The sequence below is a fragment of the Triturus cristatus genome, chromosome 1_1 (genome assembly GCF_964204655.1).
Source record: "Triturus cristatus chromosome 1_1, aTriCri1.1, whole genome shotgun sequence".
NCBI classification, from domain to species: Eukaryota; Metazoa; Chordata; class Amphibia; order Caudata; family Salamandridae; genus Triturus; species Triturus cristatus.
This window is the reverse complement of record NC_140579.1, coordinates 455,907,570-455,928,221: the sequence shown is the minus strand read 5'-3', so window position 1 is coordinate 455,928,221 and position 20,652 is coordinate 455,907,570. Positions and strand designations below refer to the sequence as shown.

The window sequence follows — 20,652 nt, the reverse complement described above, 5'->3', positions numbered from 1 at the left end:
ACAGCAGTCGATAGTAGGCAAGACTGAAGGGGGCCCCAAATACCTTTTGGCCTGGACATGAACGGCAGGGTCTCGGCATACGTGGCCAACTGTCCCTGGCAATAGGTCAGATCAGCAATCTAGTCCTTGAATTTAGGAGCCCTCCCCCTACCCCACCTGCAAGCCACCCTGCGTCTGGCCAACAGCAATACCATACCAGTAAATTTGCGGTGCGCCTGAGGGATGTGTGCAGTGTAACCTAGGAGCGCCAGCACGGGGTCTCTCTCCACTGGTGTATTCACCATCCTCCCCAAAGCCTGGAAAACTTGTGTCCAAAAATCCAATATTCTCGGGCATTCCCATGCCAAGTGTAGAAAACCCGCACCCGGCTGGCGACATCTCTCACACCTGTCATTATCCGCCAGCGCGAATCGAAATTTTTTAGCAGGCGTATAGTAAAGGCGCTGTAAAAACTTATAATGAATGACTCGCAATCTGCCACTAGCAGACACCCTTGCAGTTTGGAGGCAGCAATACTCCCACTGCTCTTCAGTCACTTCACCTCCCAGCTCCTCACTCCACTGGGTCCTCGCCGTGCAACTGGGCCCCACATAATGTGTGCGTACGTTATGGTAGAGTCGGGACACTAGGTGCCTGCCATCAGCGGACCCCAGCATCTGGTGCAATGGTGCAAAGATCTTGGGCTCCTGCGGGAACTCTGGAAGAATAGTGCGAAGGCCCTGCCGTAGCCGGATGTAGAGAAATGTGTCTAGGGCCGAGGGAGAGGCCTCACCAAACATTTGCGCAAGCGTGCAGAACCTCACCATACCTGCGGGCCTTCCAATACCGCCCCCGGAATCTCGACTCACGCTGCGCAGCTTCCTCGTACTCCGACAAGAGAGCCCGGAAATCTGCCTGCACCTTTCCCCCCCCCTCACCCCGCTCCATCCCCCTCACCCCGCTCCATTCGGAGTTCCAATTCGTTAAGGTTTTTTTCCAGGGTCCGTAACGTCCCCAGTATATCCCGGAGCACTCCGAAACTTTTGGAGATGCAGAACCCCCGTATTGTTACCTTAAAGGCCTCCCAAATAGTTCCAATGCTATCTACCGAGCCCTTATTTCGTTGAAAGAAATCACGTATTTCCTCCCCCAACTCATGCTGAAACACTGAGTCCAACAGTGCTGTGGGTTGCAATCGCCATCTAGGCCTGGGCCCGTCATATCCCAGAGGGTGAAGCGTTATCCTCACTGGGAAATGATCAGAGTGTGTTCGTGCAAGATGCGTCGCTGCGCTTAGCGTCGGTGCGAGACCCCTCGTGAGGAGAATGTAATTTATTCTAGCCCATGTGGCTGCATGTGTCGTGAAATGTGTGGCTTCTTTGGCCTGAGGGTGGAGGTGACGCCAAGCGTCTACCAGCCCTCCCTCCTCCGAAATATCTTGTAGTACCCTCTGAGTGAGACTATTGGTGAGAGGTGGGGTTGGACCTGTCCACTGCTGGGTCAAGCACGGCATTGAAGTCACCTCCCCATATGATGTGCGTAGATCCTATATCCACAATCTTTCCCCAAAGTGTGGTGAAAAAAATCAGGCGTGTCTAAGTTGGGGCCATAGCAACAAACCAGAGTAACGGAGTCTGCTCCCACTCTTCCCCATGCAATAACAAAGCACCCCTGTGAGTCCACCAAGGACCCCGCCAGGGCAAACGGCGTCTGTTTCTTTATTAAGATCGCCACGCCGCGTGCATAAGAGGAATATGAGGAGAACAGCCTATGACCCGCCCACTTGGTAGCAAATGTGTTGGAGTGTGGGATTAATGTGCGTTTCCTGCAACATAGCGATGTGGATCTTATGACGGTCCAAGTATGCCAACACCTGCCGCTTCTTCCTAGGGTCCCCCAAGCCCCGAACATTCCATGAAAGAACCCCTAATTGGGATGCGGCCATCCTAGCTTCCTCGTCCCCTATGCGTGGCCAGCTAAGCATAAATTGAGGGCCCCCGCCGTAGCCACCGGGTGTCGGGCCTGAAATGTCCTCCCCCCGGACAGCTGTCTGCGCTGTGCACGCGCTCTCGACGGCAATTGTGTTCCTGTCCATCAAAATGTAGTGCTGTGTCGTGTGCTTCCCATCCTGTAAAACACCCCTGTATAACCTCCCCCCTCCCTACATTAAACAACTGCGTAAACGCATTTCTGATCATGCTAAAAGAAACCAAAGGGGGTTGCCCGCTGGGGGGAAACCCTAGGCGGCGATCCGGGACCACCCCTTCCCCAGAGCCCAAAGGTGATGAGATAGACGAGCCCTGTACGGGGTTAGGGGAGGTGCCCGGCGCAGCCCTGAATGTCATGCCCACCGGTGTGCCCCATGCAAAACCCCAACGCAGCATCAGGACAGCCAAAACAAGCACTGCAGAGTCCACCAGCAACCCACCGCCCCTGTCTATCACCTCGTCTTACTGTCTCTCGGCCAGGTCCTAGCCGGTGGCGGTGTACTTCAGTCCGGTGAGGTGGATCGTCTCGAGGTGGACGGCGAACCGGGGCCGCCACCAGCGCGTTTGAGATGTTTTAGGAAGCCTTCCACCTGCTGCGGATTAGTACAGAACCTTTGCTTGCCCTGATGGGTGATCCGGAGGCGTGCCGAGTATAGCAAAGCGTAGTCTATCTGTGCCTGTCGCAGCTTATTTTTTACCACCACGAATTTACGCCGGTCCTCCAGAACTGCGGCTGTAAAGTCCGGATAGATGGAAAAGGTGACTCCCTCATAGTTGAGTTGCTGTTTGCTTCTGGCCACACGAAGTACAGCATCACGGTCTCTGTAATTGAGGAGCCTAGCGATTATGGGGCGAGGCGCGCTCCCCGGTGGCGGGCGGGGCCCCAGGGACCGATGGGCCCGCTCCACAATGAACTGGGAGGAGAGATGTTCCATTCCGATGGCTGAAGTCAACAATTTCTCCATATATTCCTCCAGTCTACCAGTGTTTGTGGTCTCCGGCACCCCAAGAACGCGGATGTTATTGCGTCGACTCCTCGCTTCCAAATCCTCGTTCTTGGCCGCAATAAGTGTCAGGAGTTTGTCCATTTGCGCTACCTGTGTGGAGACCCGAGTGGAGGTGTCCTCGGTATCCGATATGCAGCGTTCCGCCTCCCGGAGTCGGTCTTCATGATTGTCCAGTTTATGCACAATGGCATCCATGCGCGTGGTCATGCCGTCCATTTTATCAGCCATTGTCGCAAAGCCTTGCCTGACCTCCTGGAGAAGCGATGCCAACTCCCCCGCCCTCTCAGTGGGGTCAACAGCTGGGCCCGGCTCGCCCGATACTGCACGCTCTTCTGGTGGGGTGCGGCCTGTCTTCTTCGCCTCAAACGTGAGGCAGGATTGTTTGGCATCAGCTGTGTAGCGTCCTGCGAGAGCACTCTCCTGGGGTGCGGTGACAGTGGATGTAGCCGCCCGCCCCCACTCTGCTGGGCTGCCCGGGCCTCAGACTGACCTCGCCACTCGGCCGCACCCGTGGGCTCTCCTCGCTGGCGGGCTCCCACTCGTGCCCGTCTCCACTTCTGTCGCGGCCGAAGGGGCTCGAGGGGACGTCTCCTGGGGCCCCCTCGCACTCTGTGCATGTAAATTCAAGATGGCGAGCAGATTTTGTTGACGATTTATTTATTCGGCAGCTCTCTGCACCTCCTCAGCCTTATGCTTGTTAAGACAGCTGCTCCAAACCTGGTGTGCTCGGCCCCTTGCCCACTACTATCGTCTACACTTATAGTAAGGCAGGAGAGTACGTTTATCCCTCCAGGATCGGCTCCCGCGTGCATGTTGTGGCTGATTGTTCACTCTGCCCTTCTGTCTCAGCAGCTAATTATTTTGACTGTGCGGGGAGTAGTCCTGGGGCGCAGAAGCAGATGGCACTTCAGCACGGGCAGCGGCGCGCAACACACCACCCTCTCCGCCCAGTGATTGGCATGAGGAATCTGCGATGCCACCGCACTAGGCTTGTATTTTTGTGTAGAGAACGGAGGGAGTGCCTCTCCGGCCCTGCCGTGGTGTCTGCGGCTTACTTGCTGCGCAGTGAGCTCCGCAATGCCGTCCCCGCTGCCATCTGTCAATGCGACTTTCTTCAGGTTCTCGGCAGCGGATCGGGCAATAGTAGGCTTCCGTCTACGGGTCTCTCTCGGCCCGGCAATGTGGGCCTCGCTCGCCCGGCCTCTTCAAGGCTGCATCAGGTCCCAGCGCGTATTGCAACCGCCGCAGCTCTGTCACCTTCCGGCAGCACCCGCCAGCGCCCAGGTCCGCACCCGGGGCAGCCGCCAGTCCTCGTCAACCCAGATCCACTCACTTCTCGCCTCCCGGCTCGGAGGCCTAGCCACCTCGTGTTCAGCCGCGGACTCTCGTAGGACCGCCCACCGGGGCTCCCTCTGACCGTGATCCTTCTGATGCAGCCGCTCTGCGACCGCAGGTCCTCTGCGGCGGCAGGAACCCTCCTACCATTCGAAATTTTTACCAGCGATGCACGCAGTGCCAGGGCATGTGCACCGTCGATGGCAGCTCTCTGCAACTCCCGTGGGCAGGATAAATACCGGATCAATGCGCCGGGCGGCAGGAGCCTCACATATGTGTGGCCATCTTGCGCGGCGCCACCTAGCACCCCCCCCACAAAATACAGACATGAAGCGAATTCATTTACACACAACCATAAACGCACAGCTCTCAACCCCTTACCCGAAATCAATTGCAAACTGTTACGAGCTCGTTTCAACACCGATCTGACTGCTAGGTTGAAGAATGTGTACATTCCTAGATGAACAATCATATTACATTTTCCTTGTTTTGCCCTGTTTTTTTTTTCTTTTTCATTCCCCTAAGCCCCCTCACATTCCCAAGTTGTTAAAATCTGAGTGTACCGCTCTGCGGGTGCATTTTTTTCTGCCGTTGTGTCTGTCCTTGGGACAGTGTGTGCCTTTAAGAAGGGAGAGGTGTCCCAGTGGGGGTGCAGCAGCTTGGGGGTTACAGCAGTTTATTTCCTGCTCAGTGTGCGCGCCGCGCCGCTCCCCTCCCCCTCTCTGTTTGCACGGGGTTGACTCGCTGCTAAGGGGGGGGGGGGATGACGTGCATACACTTGGCAGCGGCCCAGGGAGGAGTGTCCTCTCTAGCCGCAGAGCACACGGACGTCAGGCAGAACCCCACGTGGTCCAGCCTCATTCACAAAAAACAACAACTCCGCCTACCACTCTATTCATAACAAGCGCTCGCTATGAGGTATACTTTTCTCTTTTTCTGCCGTTCCACTTGGACGGCTTCACCTGAAAAAAGGTTTCTTATCTTTATGGGGCCATGTGTTTGGCCCCATAAACATAAGAAACCTTTTACTTCAGCTGGAAAGCGTACGAGCCTGTCCAAGTGGGACGGCTCAAAAAGCCAAACATTAACGTCACGTAGAGTTCTTTTACAATGGCTGGCCACCGTTTAGCATAAACGGTGATGCCAGCCAATGGAAAAGAGGGGCGGGGCTTAATGCCCTTTACACAAAATACCCAAAATCATTGAATCTCGCCAGCGAGACAGCGCATGTGCGCAGCCTACGCCAGGCGAGACCTAAACAGGAAAACGTAGCACCTGAAAAGGAAGCAATTTATGGACACAATAATGCGCAATACTCCACGGGAGGGACAAACACCTAGAGGAAGGAAAGCATATGCACACCAATAGTGGTAAGCAATGGGCAGGACCTAAGCCACCTGTAAGCTAACAGTACATCTCACAAGAGACAGCGCATGTGCTCTGTCTTGTAGACAAGACATAACAATTAGATTTTGTGTGTGGACACTAGCATTTTCAGCTTTGCAGACGTGTTAAAGTAGCTCTCAAAGTAAATTTTAATTGAACCACCAGAGCTCCTAATGCTTTCTTAATCAGTTGGAAGTCATCCAAGCTGCAGCATCAAGAGGGAGTAAAGCTCAGTGCCTACCAATAGCGCTAGCAGAGATGGCCAAGCTGTACAAAAGTAGAATTCAAAGTAACTGTAATACCGACACTGCAGATTTACCAGTCACAGCACACTCAGAGCCTGATTACTTGTAAATAACTCAAGCTTTAAGGCATCAAGCTCGAGAAAACGAACATTGGATATAAAAGAAGTGCTTTATCTGCATATAGTAAACTATTACTCCTGGGCATATGAGGAAATATTTTATGTAGCATTTTAAATATAGAACTTGCAGCGTACGGAGGTCAATTCACATGGCATGGGTGGGATTTGATCATGTTCAAAGTAGTCAGGTGCAAGGGTTACAAGCCATAGAGCACTATCAGGTCAGTGTGGTTTTAAATGCTAATGAACACCAGAACATCTGCAGAACCTCAGAAAGGAATATGCTACTTACCAGTATGCATCTGTTCTTGGCATGTAGAGCTGCAGATCTACACACTTTTACATAGATCGCCATCTGGTGTTGGGCCCGGATGTTTGCAGTTTGTTTTTCCTCTTGGAAAGTCTTTGGAAGTCACGAGGTCGGTGACTCCTCCCTTGGTTCGTATTGCGCATGGGCTTCGGCTCCATCCTCAGATTGTGTTTCGCCAACAGGGAAAGATGGAGCGTAGTAATATCAGTGAAGAAATCCATGTATGTTGTATCTAAATAAGATAGACTGGAACAGATACAGGTAGCCGGGGAGGCGTGTGTAGATCTGCAGCTCTACATGCCAAGAACAGATGCATACTGGTAAGTAGCATATTCCGTCCGAGGCATATGAGCTGCAGATTACACACTTTTGCACAGACTATATAGCAGTTCCCAACCTTAGCGGCGACCACCGTGATCTGTTGCAGTGGTTTGAAATAGTGTTTTAGTACAGCCTGGCCCACACTAGCTTGTTGCTTGGTTTGCACATCTACACAGTAATGTTTAGTGAAAGTGTGCGGTGTTGACCATGTAGCTGCCTTGCAGATATCATCTAATGGGATGTTCCCTAGAAAAGCCATAGAAGCCCCTATCTTTCTTGTAGAGTGGGCTTTAGGGGGAACAGATGGCTTGCGTTTTGCTTTGTGGTAGCAAATCTGTATGCATTTTATAATCCACCTAGCTATCCCTGATTTAGAGATGGGGTTGCCTTTATGAGGTGGAGAGAAAGAGAAACAATTGCTTTGTCTTCCTGAAAGGTTGTGTTCTCTGGATATAGTAAAGCAAGGTCCTTTTAACATCCAGTGTGTGTAGAGCCCTTTCTGCAACAGTTTGCGGTTGCGAGAAAAAAAACGGTAATTCTACCGATTGGTTTAGATGAAAGGGTGAGATGACTTTGGGTAGGAATTTTGGGTTGGTACGTAGGACAACCTTGTTCAGGTGCATTTGGAGAAATGGTTCTTGTATAGTAAGTGCTTGTATTTCACTGACCCTTCTAAGGGAGGTGATGGCTACAAGGAAAGCGGTTTTCCATGTGAGGAATTGCAGTTCGCATTTATGCAAGGGTTCAAAAGGCGGTCCCATTAGCCTTGTGAGCACTATATTTAAGTTCCACACAGGTGAGGGTGGCACTATGGGGGGGAATTATTCGTTTTAGGCCTTCCATGAAGGCTTTAATGGCAGGCACTCTGAAAAGTGATAGGTGCTGTCTGTTTTGTAAGTAAGCGGCAATTGCTGCAAGGTGTAGCTGAATGGATGTATATGCTAGGTTACATCTTTGTAGATGTAGTAAGTAGCATATGATGTGCTGTATGGATGCGTCTAGAGGGTTGATTGTGTCGTTATGGCAATAAACAACAAATCTTTTCCACTTGGCAGCGTAGCAGGCTCTAGTGGCAGGACGTCTAGCTTCTCTGATAACATTCATAGAGTCGGGGGGGGGGGGGGGGGGGGGAAGGTTAAGGTATCCGAATTCTAGGATTTCAGGAGCCAGATCGCAAGGTTGAGCTGAGCTGGGTCCGGGTGTCTGATCTCTCCATGGTTCTGGGTTAGGAGGCGTGGTGAGAGGTGTAATTTTTGGTGTGGCACTACTGAGAGTTCCAGCAGCGTGGTGTACCATGGTTGTCTAGCCCATGTTGGAGCTACTAGAATGAGTTTGAGGGAGTTCTGTTGTAGCTTTCGCACCACTAATGGAATTAGTGGGAGAAGTGGAAAGGCGTATGCAAATTTGCCTGACCAGTTCATCCATATCGCATTGCCTTTGGACAATGGGTGTGGGTATCTGGCGGCGAAGCTTGGGCATTTTTTGTTTTCGTGGGTGGCGAATAGGTCTATCTGTGGATGCCCCCACATCTGAAAGAACGGGTGAAGAACCTGCGGGTGAAGTTCCCACTCGTGGATCTGCTGCGTCTGTCTGCTGAGCAGATCTGCCATGGTGTTTTGGACTCCTGAGACATGCTGGGCTAGGAGAAAGATTTTGTGTGGAATTGCCCATCTCCATATGCTCTGTGCTAGTTGAGAGAGCTGTGGAGAGTGTGTGCCGCCTTGTTTTTGGATGTAGTACATGGCGGTCATGTGGTCTGTGCGGATAAGGACTGCCTTGCCTAAAATCTGTGTGAAAGGATTTTAGGGCTAGAAAGATTGCCAGTAACTCCAGATGATTGATGTGGCGTCTATGTGCCCTGCACTGTGAGGTGTAGTAGATGAGCTCCCCAGCCGGAGAACGATGCGTCTGTTGTCAGGATTATTTGTGGAACCGGGTCCAGGAACGGTCGACCTCTGGAAAGATTTGTGGTGTTCCACCACTGCAGAGAGCGATGGGTGCGACCGTCTACCAACACCAGATCTGTCAGTTGCCCCTGGGCCTGGTTCCATTGGCGCGCTAAGCACTCTTGGAGTGGACGCATCTGGAGTCTTGCATGAGGCACTATGAAAATGCAAGAGGCCATCATCCCCATCAGTTGCATAAACACTCTTGCTGGGAGGGAGTGTTGAAGTATGAATTTTTGACGCAAAGCCTGAATGCTTGCAATCCTGGCCGGATTGGGGTAGGCTATGGCTTTTGAGCTGTCTATGGTGGCACGAGGTATTGATTTATGTGGGATGGTGTTAGCTGGGACTTTTGGTGGTTCACCGTGAAGCCTAGTTGATGAAGTAGTTGGATTGTAGTGGCGGTGTGGTGTACACATTGTTTGTAGGACGCGGCTTTTATCAGCCAGTCGTCCAGATACGGGAAGATGTGAATGTGCTGTCTTCTGAGATGTGCCGCCACTACCGCTAGGCACTTGGTGAATACCCGTGGTGCTGTTGTGACCCCGAATGGGAGCACTTTGAACTGGTAGTGTTGCCCGTCCACTACGAATCTGAGGTACTTTCTGTGGGCATGGTGTACCGGAATGTGGAGATATGCGTCTTTCAAGTCCAGTGTGGTGAGAAAGTCGTTCTGGGAGAGGAGCGGAAGTACCTGCTGAAGTGTTACCATGTGAAAATGGTCCGTGTGAAAATGGTCCGTGTGAAAATGGTCCGAATATATGTATGCGTTTAGAGGCCGGAGATCTAAGATAGGTCGTAGAGTCTCGTCTCTTTTTGGTATCAGAAAATATAGGGAGTAGACCCCCACATTTTGCTGATCGTGGGGGACCTGTTCTATTGCGTGTTTTTGTAGGAGGGAGATTACCTCCTGTTTTAGTAACGTGGACTGTTCTTGTGACATTGGGCGTTGCCTGGGTGGAATGTTGGGGGGGGGGGGGGGGGGGGGGTAGATGTGAGTTCTAGGCAGTACCCTGAACGAATAATTTGGGTCACCCACTTGTCTGATGTGATGGACTCCCAGACGTGAAGGAAATTTTGTAGTCTGCCCCCGACCGGAGTGTGATGGTCTGGGGGGAGCAGGGGAAAGTCATTGGGTAGGCGGTGTGGCAGAGCGGGCAGTATTTGTTTTCCCTCTGCCTTTATTGTTTTTGCCTCTATAGCCGCCTCTTTGATAACATTTTGTCAAGGTGAACTGAGGAGGGGATTTGTAGGACGTGGACGCGCTATCTGAAGAGTAGCCTCTGCCCGTGCCCCGAAAGGAAGAGCGGCGAAAGGAGCGCCTAGGAGGGTGTGACTGTAGGGCTCCCATAGATTTCGCAATATCTGTGTCTTTTTTCATCCTCGAGGACCTCATCTATCTTTGGACCGAATAAATGTTCCTGATCGAATGGATGGTTTAATATGGAGGCTTGTACCTCAGGTTTAAAGCCTGAAACTCTCAGCCAAGCGTGTCGACGGAGTAGGACACTGGTGTTAATGGCCCTGGAGGCTGTGTCTGCTGCGTCTCAGGCACAGCGTATAGAAGAGATATTAGTTATGGTCTTACCCTCTTGAATTAATTCATTGGCCCTATTTTTATATTTTTCTGGGAGATGGTGCATGATGCTTTCTAGCTCATCATAATGCGCTCTGTCGTATCTGGCCAATAGCGCTTGAGTGTTGGCGATACGCCATATATTGGCTGCCTGTGACGCAGTGCGTTTTCCTGACGCGTCCAGGAGCTTTGATTCTTTGTGAGGTGGTGGTGCTTCGCCTGACGCCTGGGAATTTGATCTTTCGTGCGGTGGATACCACTAGGGAATCCAGTGGCGCTGGCCCTTTGATGTAGGCAGGATCTGTGGGGGCAGCTTTATACTTTTTTCTATGCGTGGGTTTAGGACCCTAGCCCTGACTGGGTCTTTAAAAACCTCTGGCGCATGTTTTATTACTCCTTTGAGCATAGGTAGTATAGCAGTAGACCTATGTGCAGTATCAAAGGTGTCTAGAAGGAGTAGTTTCTTTTCTGTAACTCCAGTTCTGTAGTAGGGGTATCTCTGTTATAGTCATAATCTAGTGAATAGTCCCGCCCATGTGCGCGGACCCCGGAGCAATAAAAAATAATCTCTAAAAGGTGACAAATCATGCAGACCTGCATACACCTTTAAGAGAGAATTTAATTTAAAGACAGATAATGCAGCCTATACCCACAGGCTACACTGTCCAGTACTTCAACTAGAATTCCACCAAAATCCACAAACAGCACTGCCTGTCCAGTTTTTCTCCCCATAGGAAAAAACCCTGCCTCTACCAGCAAAAGCCACTGGAATGATAGAGAGGAAGGAGTGGACAGACAAGCCCCATAGGCTGCCATTATGTGGCTTGGAACAGGATACTGTGCCTTTAAGAAAACTTTCCAGTTTTCCAGAACTTTCCCCAGTATCCCAGAATGCCCAGCAGGTCCCATTTACTTTCAGTTCTTTTTGAAGGCGTAGCACGCCAGACCTGTAGCATTCTCCATATGAATAAGTATCTCTCCACCGGGGAGGAGGGCGGGCGCTTATGACTATAACAGAGATACCCCTACTACAGAACTGGAGTTACAGAAAAGAAACTACTCCTTCTGTAGTAGGGGATCTCTGTGTATAGTCATAATCTAGTGAATAGAATGGCAAGCCCATCCCCACACAACAAAAGCGGTGGAGAACACATAAGACACAACCACTACTGTGCGAACAAATTTCGCAGCGAAGCCTGCCCAACCTGAGCATCTGCCCTGGCATCCGAGTCCAGACAGTAATGCGCAGCAAAGGTATGGACCGACTTCCAAGTGGCAGCCTTACAGATTTCCGCAATCGGAACATTACGCAGCAAAGCCGTCGTGGCAGCTTTGCCCCTGGTGGAATGAGCCTTAGGTTTACCCCCTAAGGTCTTATTAGCCTTTTGATAACACAACTGTATGCAGGACACAATCCACCGAGAGATGGACTGCTTAGAGGTCGCAAGACCAGTCCTGACTGAGCCATAATTAACAAACAATTGGTCAGACCTACGAATATCCTTGGTCTTATCCAGATAAAATTTCAACACCCTACGGACATCCAGGGAATGGAGAGCCCTTTCCGCTGGTGAAGAGGGATTCTGAAAGAACGTAGATAAAGTTATGGTCTGATTGACATGAAAGTCAGAGATAACCTTAGGAAGGAACTTAGGGTGAGTACGCATCACAACCTTAGCAGCATGAAACACAGTATAAGGTTCTTGACAACATAATGCCTGAAGTTCACTCACCCTGCGGGCCGATGTAATGGCCACTAGGAACGCCGCCTTCCAGGATAGGTGCTGCAATGAAGCCTTGTGAATAGGTTCAAAAGGCTCTCTCATCAGTCTGGACAGCACCACATTCAAGTCCCAAGAAGGCGAGGGAAGTCTGACAGGAGGGAACACCTTCTTCAAGCCTTCCAAAAAATCCTTGACCACAGGAATCTGAAAGAAGGACGTCTGTGAAGGGCACTTCCTGTAAGCAGTCAAAGCAGCCAGATGAACCTTAATGGAATGGAAATTAAGGCCAGACTGCGCCAGATGCAAAAGGTATGGAAGGATGACATCTTCCTTACATGTTGTCGGATCAAAGTTCTTGGACTTACACCAGATACAGAACCTCTTCCACTTGTAAGCATAGGATGTCCTAGTGGAAGGTCGCTTAGACTCCTTCAGAATGTCCATACAATCGTCTGGCAGATTCAGATGACCGTATTGCACTATTTCAGGAGCCATGCCGCCAAACTCAAAGACGAGAGGTTGGGGTGCACCATCCGCCCCCCGAACTTCGTGAGAAGGTCCGGCCTGCACGGCAACCGCATGTGAGGAAGGAGAGACCGGTGAAGAAGGTCCGTGAACCACCACTGCCTGGGCCACTCCGGGGCGATCAGGATCATCCGCGCCCTGGACTGGGACAGCTTGATGAGCACCGCCGGAATCAGGGGAATGGGTGGAAAAGCGTACAGAAAGCTGTTCGACCAATCGATCCATAGCGCATTCCCCAGCGTCCCCCGCTGGTAGTACCTGGATGCGAAGTCTCGGCATTTGCTGTTTTCGGCGGTGGCGAACAGATCTACGTCTGGAGTCCCCCACCTTGCGAAGACTTCTCCTAGTACTTCGTCGTTTATGACCCATTCGTGGTTTTCCTGAATCAGCCTGCTCAAGGCGTCTGCCTGAGCATTCTGCACCCCTGGCAGATGTGTGGCCGTGATCGTCAATCCTCGGGCCAGCAGCCAGCGCCAGATCGCCTGCGCCTCCTGCGACAGAGTGCGCGATCTCGACCCCCCCTGCTTGTTGAGGTAATACATCGTGGTTGTATTGTCCGTCTGTATCAGCAGCGAGTTGGTCTGGAAGGACGGAAGGAAAGCCTTCAGTGCCAGGAAGACAGCTCTGAGTTCCAGGAAATTGATGTGGTACGTCGATTCCAAAGGAGACCACTTCCCCTGAATCTGCAGGTCCCCGGAATGCGCACCCCAGCCCTGGAGAGAAGCATCCGTCACCACATTCGTCGTGGGAATGTCCTTGTGGAAGGGAACCCCCTTGAGGAGGTTTTCCGCCGAACACCACCACTTCAGAGACTGACGAGCATGTAGAGACAGTCTGATCTTGTCGTCCCAAGAGCCTGTCTTCTGATCCCACTGATCCTCCAAGCACTCCTGCAGTGGTCGCATCTGTAGACGTGCGTGCGGAGTGAGGAAGATACAGGAGGCCATCGATCCCAGCAGAGACGACACCTTCCTCACAGTCGTCGATGGAGCAGTCCTGAGGTCCTGAGCCTTCCGAAGGAGTGATAACCGTCTCTCCTCCGAAGGAGACACGCTTGCTGACCGCGTATCTATGGAGGCCCCCAGGTACTGTATGCACTGTACCGGAGATGGGACCGATTTGGACATGTTGACGTGTAACCCCAGCTTGTTCAAGAGCTCGCACGTCCAACGGAAGTGTTCTTGCGCTTCCTCGAAGGATGACGCCTTGATCAGCCAATCGTCCAGATACGGGTAGACAAACACCTTGTTCCTCCGCAGGTGTGCCGCCACCACCGCCATGCACTTCGAAAAAGTCCTGGGAGCAGACTTTAGCCCGAATGGCAGTACTGTGTATTGATAGTGATTGGCGCCGACTTGGAATCGCAGGAACTTCCTGTGCTTCTGTGCTATGGGCACATGGAAGTACGCATCCTGTAGATCTATGGCACAGAGCCAGTCTCCCCGTTGCAGCTGAGGGTAAATCTGGTGCAACGATAGCATGCGAAACTTTTCTCTGCGAATCCACTTGTTTGCTTGTCGCAAATCCAGAATGGGCCTGAACTCGTTCTTGTCCTTCTTGCGAACGAGGAAGAACCGAGAGTACAGACCTCTTCCCCTTTGAGACAAAGGTACTTCTTCTACCGCCTTTTTTCTCAACAAGATGTCTGCCTCCGCCTGGAGCTCCCTCAGCTGGAAGCGAGAGCTGACCGGCGGAATCGCTGGAGGCGGGCTGATGAACCGAAGACTGTATCCATTGCAAACAATATTCAGCACCCACTTGTCCTGAGTAATTTTTCTCCACTCTGCCGGAAAAAATCGAATGCTTCCCCCCACTGGAGTGGGTAACGGTTGAGGGGGAAGTAACAGCTCAGGGCCGAGACCCGGCCGGGCCCTTGTTTGTGGTAGTAGCCTGCTGGCCACCTCTGCCCCTCTGGCGCTTCTGGAAGGGCTTGCGGAACTGCTGCTGTTGTGGCTGCTGCTGTCCCGAGCCCTGCCCACGCCCTCGGCCCGACGACCCGAACCTCCTCTGGAACGGTCGTTTCTTTTTCTCGGCCTTCTCTAACCCGACGGCCGTCAGGGTTTCCGCTTCAGCCTTCATGCGGGCCATTTCATCGTCCGCATGCTTCCCGAACAGGGTCTCCCCCGAGAAGGGCAAGTTGGCCACTCTCTGCTGCGCCTCCGGCTTAAGGGACGTCAGGCGCAACCAGGAATGCCGCCGCTGGTGGACGCCATGACAGTAGGCGTGGGCGGCCAATAGCGATATATCCGCTGCTGCGCTGATCGTTTGGTTAGAAACCAGCATGCCTTCGCGCACCGTCTCCAAGAAGTCCTCCTTCTTGTCTCGTGGCAGGAGGTCCGCATATTGCTGCAGGGATTCCCACAGGGCCCAGTCGTAACGGCCCAACAACGCCCCTGCACTCGCCGCCTTCATCGTGGTGGCAGCGGTACCACACACCTTCCTGCCCGCAGAGTCCAGCCAGCGGCTTTCCTTGTCCGGTGGCACCGTGGAGGCCGGGGCGGTCGCATGTTGTTTTCTCGCCGCCGTCACGATAACCGAATCCGGTTTCGGGTCCCCTCTCAAGAATGACGGATCCGACTCCGGGGCCCTATATTTCTTCATGAGCCTGGACGGAGCGGCCTTCGCTGTTGCGGGAGTGAGGAACAGTTCCAAAGCTGGTTCCACCAGTCCAGGCACGAGAGGCAGGAGGGGGCGAGACAAGTGTCTTTTATGAAGCGTCTCAAATATCACGGACGTCGTGGGTGTTGGAACCGTCACCGTGATATTCAGCTTCGCAGCCCCTCGTAACAGCACCTCCTGGAACGAGACCAAGTCGTCCACCGGCGACACCCTAGTCCCCGGGGAGTCCGACAGCGTCGGGGAAAGGTCCCTGTCCGAGGAGCGCGACCTGGACCTATACCTTCTGCGGCGTCGTCTAGAGTCTGACGAGGATCGCCCTCGGCTCCGCGATCGTCGCCTCCTGTGAGAGCGGGAGCGCGACCTCTTCGGCTTAGGCCTGTCCGCCGGTCTCGCTGGTCCAGGCGACCGTGGTCGTCGTGGCTTCGGGGTCCCTTGCGGCGGAGTCGGGTACCGTGGAAGGGAAACCGACCTCGGGGGGACCGGCGGCGGCACCGCAGGAGTGCTTGGCAGCAACAGAGGCCGGGGTGGCGGAGACAGAGTCCGCGGCCGCGGAGGAGGCGGTGGAGGAAGTGGAGACGGTGGTGGAGGAGGTGGCGGTGGTGGTGGTGGCGGTGGAGGAGGCGGTGGCAGAGGTGGGAGAGGAGGAGGAGGCGACGGAGACCTCCGAGGCGGGGTATACACCACTGAGTACACCGATCCCGGCGACTCCCTCTTCCTCGACGTCGACGTGTGCCTCGACGTCGATCTTCTCGGCGTCGATCTCCGCCTCGACGGCGACCTCCGCCTCGACGGCGACCTCCGCCTCGACGGCGACCTTCGCCTCGACGGCGACCTTCGCCTCGACGGCGATCTTCGCCTCGACGGCGATCTTCGCCTCGACGGCGATCTCCTTCTCTTCATCGACGGCGAGTTGCGATCCCTCGACGCCGAACGCCGACGCCGGGTCTTCTCTCGACGTCGACCGCTGGACGCAGTCGAAGACGGCGTCGTCGCCGACGACGCCGATGTAGTCGACGGCGGCCTATTCAGGTCCCTCGACGCCGATCGTCGACGCCGTTTCTCCCCAGAGCCCTGGGGAGACGGCGAACAGACGGTGGTCATCCTCCTCGACGTCGCCGTCGACGCCCTCGACGTCGACGGGGAGCGGGAGCGTTTACTGGTCTTCCTGCCCCTGGGGAGCCCCCCAGAGGCCTCAGCATGGGCCAAATCAGCCCCTCCAGACCCACCTGGTGCCTTCAGTCTTCGCTCCTCCAGAGCTTGAAGTCTGCTCTTCATCCTGTCCCTCAGGGTTCTTGCTGAAAACGAGTGGCAGATGGTACAGCTCTCAGGCACGTGGGACTGGGGAAGGCAAGCTATGCACACCTCGTGTGGGTCAGTTTTAGCCTTCTTTCGACCACATTCCGGGCACTTGTCGAACAAGCCAGGCATGTTGACAGTACCAGCTATTAAACACAAGAAAAAGTGACAAAAATTGCCAAATCTCAATGAAAACCTTGAAAAAGGTAGAGCTCAATGCTCCAGGGTCCTGCTAGCAGGAGCCGGAAAAAAGAACTGAAAGTAAATGGGACCTGCTGGGCATTCTGGGATACTGGGGAAAGTTCTGGAAAACTGGAAAGTTTTCTTAAAGGCACAGTATCCTGTTCCAAGCCACATAATGGCAGCCTATGGGGCTTGTCTGTCCACTCCTTCCTCTCTATCATTCCAGTGGCTTTTGCTGGTAGAGGCAGGGTTTTTTCCTATGGGGAGAAAAACTGGACAGGCAGTGCTGTTTGTGGATTTTGGTGGAATTCTAGTTGAAGTACTGGACAGTGTAGCCTGTGGGTATAGGCTGCATTATCTGTCTTTAAATTAAATTCTCTCTTAAAGGTGTATGCAGGTCTGCATGATTTGTCACCTTTTAGAGATTATTTTTTATTGCTCCGGGGTCCGCGCACATGGGCGGGACTATTCACTAGATTATGACTATACACAGAGATCCCCTACTACAGAAGGAAATCTTCCTCTACTGGGTCAGTATGTAGCTCTACCCCGTGATAATGTGCCGCCCTCTGAAGTAGGTGGTGAAAACCTAGTGAGTCTTCTGGTGGAGATGGCCTGGATGGATAGAGGTCCTCTTGTGGGACATCTGGAATGTCTGGATTATTATAATCATCCCAGGGGTCTGGGGATCCTGTAGGTGTGGGGTCTTGTGGCACATCTGCTGGGTCGTAGTATGGGTCCCCCTGATCATCATGGTCTGGAGACGGGGTCGGAGGGCGATGAGGTAGGGGTGGAGAAGGTGGAGGGGGTGAAGGTGGAGAGGGTTGAGGAGGTGGGGAAGGCACTCTGAAAGTAGCACAGTCATTCCTCTTTGGAGGTGGAGCTGGTTTGTCCAAATGTCTCTTTTTAGAAGACAGTGCCAAATGTCCAGTTTTTGGATCCTTGGTGTCTTTTGCAAAGGATCCGGTGTAAAAAGTTCTTGCGACACTGGTTGTTCGGTCGGCGCCGACGTTTTCGGGGCAGACTGCTTCCTAGGCTTGTTTGTGCCGTGCTTTTTGGGAACCTCTGATTTTTTGTTCGGTGCCGAGACAGGCTTCGGCGCGGGAGTGTCGGTGCAGAGGGCCTTATGATGTTTGGTCGGCACCGAGAGGCTGGGTTTGGACACCGAGGGCTTTGGTGTGGAGCTCTGTGTCGAGGTAGAGGCCGATCTTTTCTTCGGTGCCGAAGGGTGTTTTCGGCACTGCTGGCAGGCTGGCTCGAGCCCGAGCCGCCGGAAGGCTTACTTGGCTTCGTCACCGGGCCCGAAGGTGGGGTGTTCGAAGCAGTGTCTTTGGTCTTGCCTACGCCCGAAGGCAAAGGCGTGACCGAAGCCTTTTTGGGTGTCGGCGCGGGTGTGGGAGGGGGTATTTTACTCACGACCCTCTGCGCCGGGGTGATGTCCTCCACATCCGAGTCGTCGGCTTCGGAAGCACCGACGAGGTCCTCTTCGGTGTGCTGGTGTCCCGGAGTTTCGACGTAGTCCCCGAAGATGTCGACTGGAATGGAGGTCGAGGAGTGCGCCATTTTTCGTCTGGCCCTTCGATGTCGAATAGTCTTTTTGGATCTAAAAGACTTGCAGGCGGGACAGTCTCGAGCCTCGTGTTCAGGGGAGAGGCAGAGGTTGCACACCTCATGAAGATCGGTGTGGGGGAATTTGGACCCACATCGAGGGCACTTCTTGAATGGAGTTCTTTCCATCAGCCGGGACCGGAGCCTGGATAGGCCCGAAGGCCGCCGTCGATGACTGGAATCGAAGGTGCGAAGAAGAAGGTGATTGAGGAGATCAGTATCTAAACAATACCGCGGAGAGCGAGGATTCCGCTTCGATCGTCGAACTGGAATGTTCGGAACCGGAGCGCTAAGTATTACATCCCAGCCCGATGGCGGAAAAAAACAAAATCTGAGGATGGAGCCGAAGGCCATGCACAATACGAACCAAGGGAGGAGTCACCGACCTCGTGACTTCCAAAGTCTTTCCAAGAGGAAAAACAAACTGCAAACATCCGGGCCCAACACCAGATGGCGATCTATGCGAAAGTGTGTAATCTGCAGCTCATATGCCTCGAACGTTATGTTCCAAGTACCTGTGGGGTGCCTTTCAGGGGGGCAGGGTAAAACCTGTAGTGAGCATGGATCGCCCCAGAAGTTGCCTGTATTGTGGAAGGTAGACAGGTTGCCCTTTTAGGTCTGTTAATGTGATGAAGTTATAAGAACCTGAGGATGTATGGCAGAGTCTGAGAGGGTTCATTGTAAAGACCTAGAGGAAGAAAATCAACGATTGGGGCAAAAGAGTACGATAGTCTCTTTAGTGGAAAATGACAAAGTAATTTTGCATATGACTAAGACACCTAGGTTATTTCCTTTCAACTTTCTCCTCACTTTAAGGTCACTCGCCATCTCACAATATAACCATGGCCAACCCACACCTTTACTTCAGGTGTTAGATTCTTTTCTTTTCCAGTCTGAGGTTTTACATGTGCACATGTTCCACCGACGCAGCAGCTTGCATTAGGGCTGCCTGTGACCTAACCGTACAATGAGGTAGAAGGTAGAATCTCTTGGAATGGAGAAAAAAAGGATCCTGCTTAAAAAGCTTTCCCATCCTAGTCTGTAAGAACAGATCTAGCTCATTTGTTATGTTTTATTCCACAACAATGGAGACACTGAGCTAATAAAAAGCACACCGTTGATTAATAAAGAAATAAATGTAGTAAATACCCTTCTCGTTTAGTAAGGTACATCCACCGAGACCATGATGTGCTATGGTGTTTAGAGTAAAATATTTGCCACTGGGAAATACCTGACCCTATACTTGGATGTTTTAAAAAGAAAAGCGGTGTTTTGAGAATGGTATAGAAGGCTTTAGACAGGTTTTTGGTCCAAATTCACCAAGCTGAGTCCAGAATACAATACATAAAACGTGATCATCTTCTCTGTGCACCATTCCCTACTTAACATTAATTCATAAACAGCGGTGAGTGATTTCCATCTAATAGCATACTGAAATTGTTCACCCTTCTAATGTGGCAAGCATTTTCATAAAAGACTAAAGACAATGCAACATTCTAGTGAATTACTGAACAAACATACTGTACCTAAAAGGGGTGGTCCAAGAAGTACAGGGCAGCATTCCACAATGGTCACTAGTCCGACAGCACTTGAGAACCTCTGTGACCCAACAAGGTCCATTAATGTTTCGAATAACACTGAGCTTAACCATCCAAAAGCAAATCCAAAAAAACCGGCGTAGACACAAAAGCCAGCATATGTGGTGGAAAAGGGTGCCATAAGATGGCACACACCATTATAAACAATGGAAATTGCAAAGAAGTACTGAATCCTGGGCCTTATCCACTTAGTATTGGCTACAAGTCCCATTGAAGGTCTGGCGACCATATCAACAAAAGCCAAGATGGAAAGTAGGAAAGCAGCGTGCTCATTTGAAATATGTTTACTCTTAGCATAATTGCTGAGGAAGACTAAAGGGGTAAACAATCCAAAAAACATGAGTACATTGCCAGAGAGGTAGATCAGAAAACCTCGATGAGTAAATAAGGACAAATCCAAGAACCTGTTGATGGTCTGTAAGGCTGTGGGCTTGGTCTTTGGTGTTCCCGCAATGAGATCTGTGTTTGCATCACCACTGCCATCATCTTTTTTTGAGGATTTCCCAGCTTCCTGTAGGACCTCTTGGGTCACCTTTTTCACCTTTTCAGGTTTAGGACCTATTGGCCTCATTAAAGATCCAGCAACACAGCAGTTCAGCAGCAGAGCTCCAAGAATTAGGAAACTGCCTCTCCATCCAAATATAGTGTACAAGTATTGATTCAATGGTGCCAAAGTTGACAAGAATACAGGACTCCCAGCCATAGCAAGTCCGTTGGCAATAGGGCGTCTCTTGTAGAAATACTTGCCAATCATGGTCAGGGCCGGATTCAAGTTAAATGCCAGTCCAAGGCCTAAGAGGAGAAGAGACACTGTTTAAAACATGGCATTTGTTTTTTGCTACCTTCCATGAACTTATTAGGTGGCCACTGTATTCCAACCAACCATC

The 20,652-nt window shown here is 52.1% G+C and overlaps 1 protein-coding gene across 2 annotated transcripts in view; it reads right to left on the bottom strand.

The window, feature by feature from the left end:
- SLC16A1 (solute carrier family 16 member 1) overlaps positions 1-20,652 on the bottom strand; it is a 156,562-nt gene that overhangs the window by 25,788 nt on the left and 110,122 nt on the right. For both annotated transcript variants that reach the window (XM_085640905.1, XM_085640906.1), the window contains exon 4: positions 19,694-20,557. In XM_085640905.1, the coding sequence (XP_085497031.1) occupies positions 19,694-20,557 (864 nt within the window). The remainder of the gene's footprint in view (positions 1-19,693; positions 20,558-20,652) is intronic.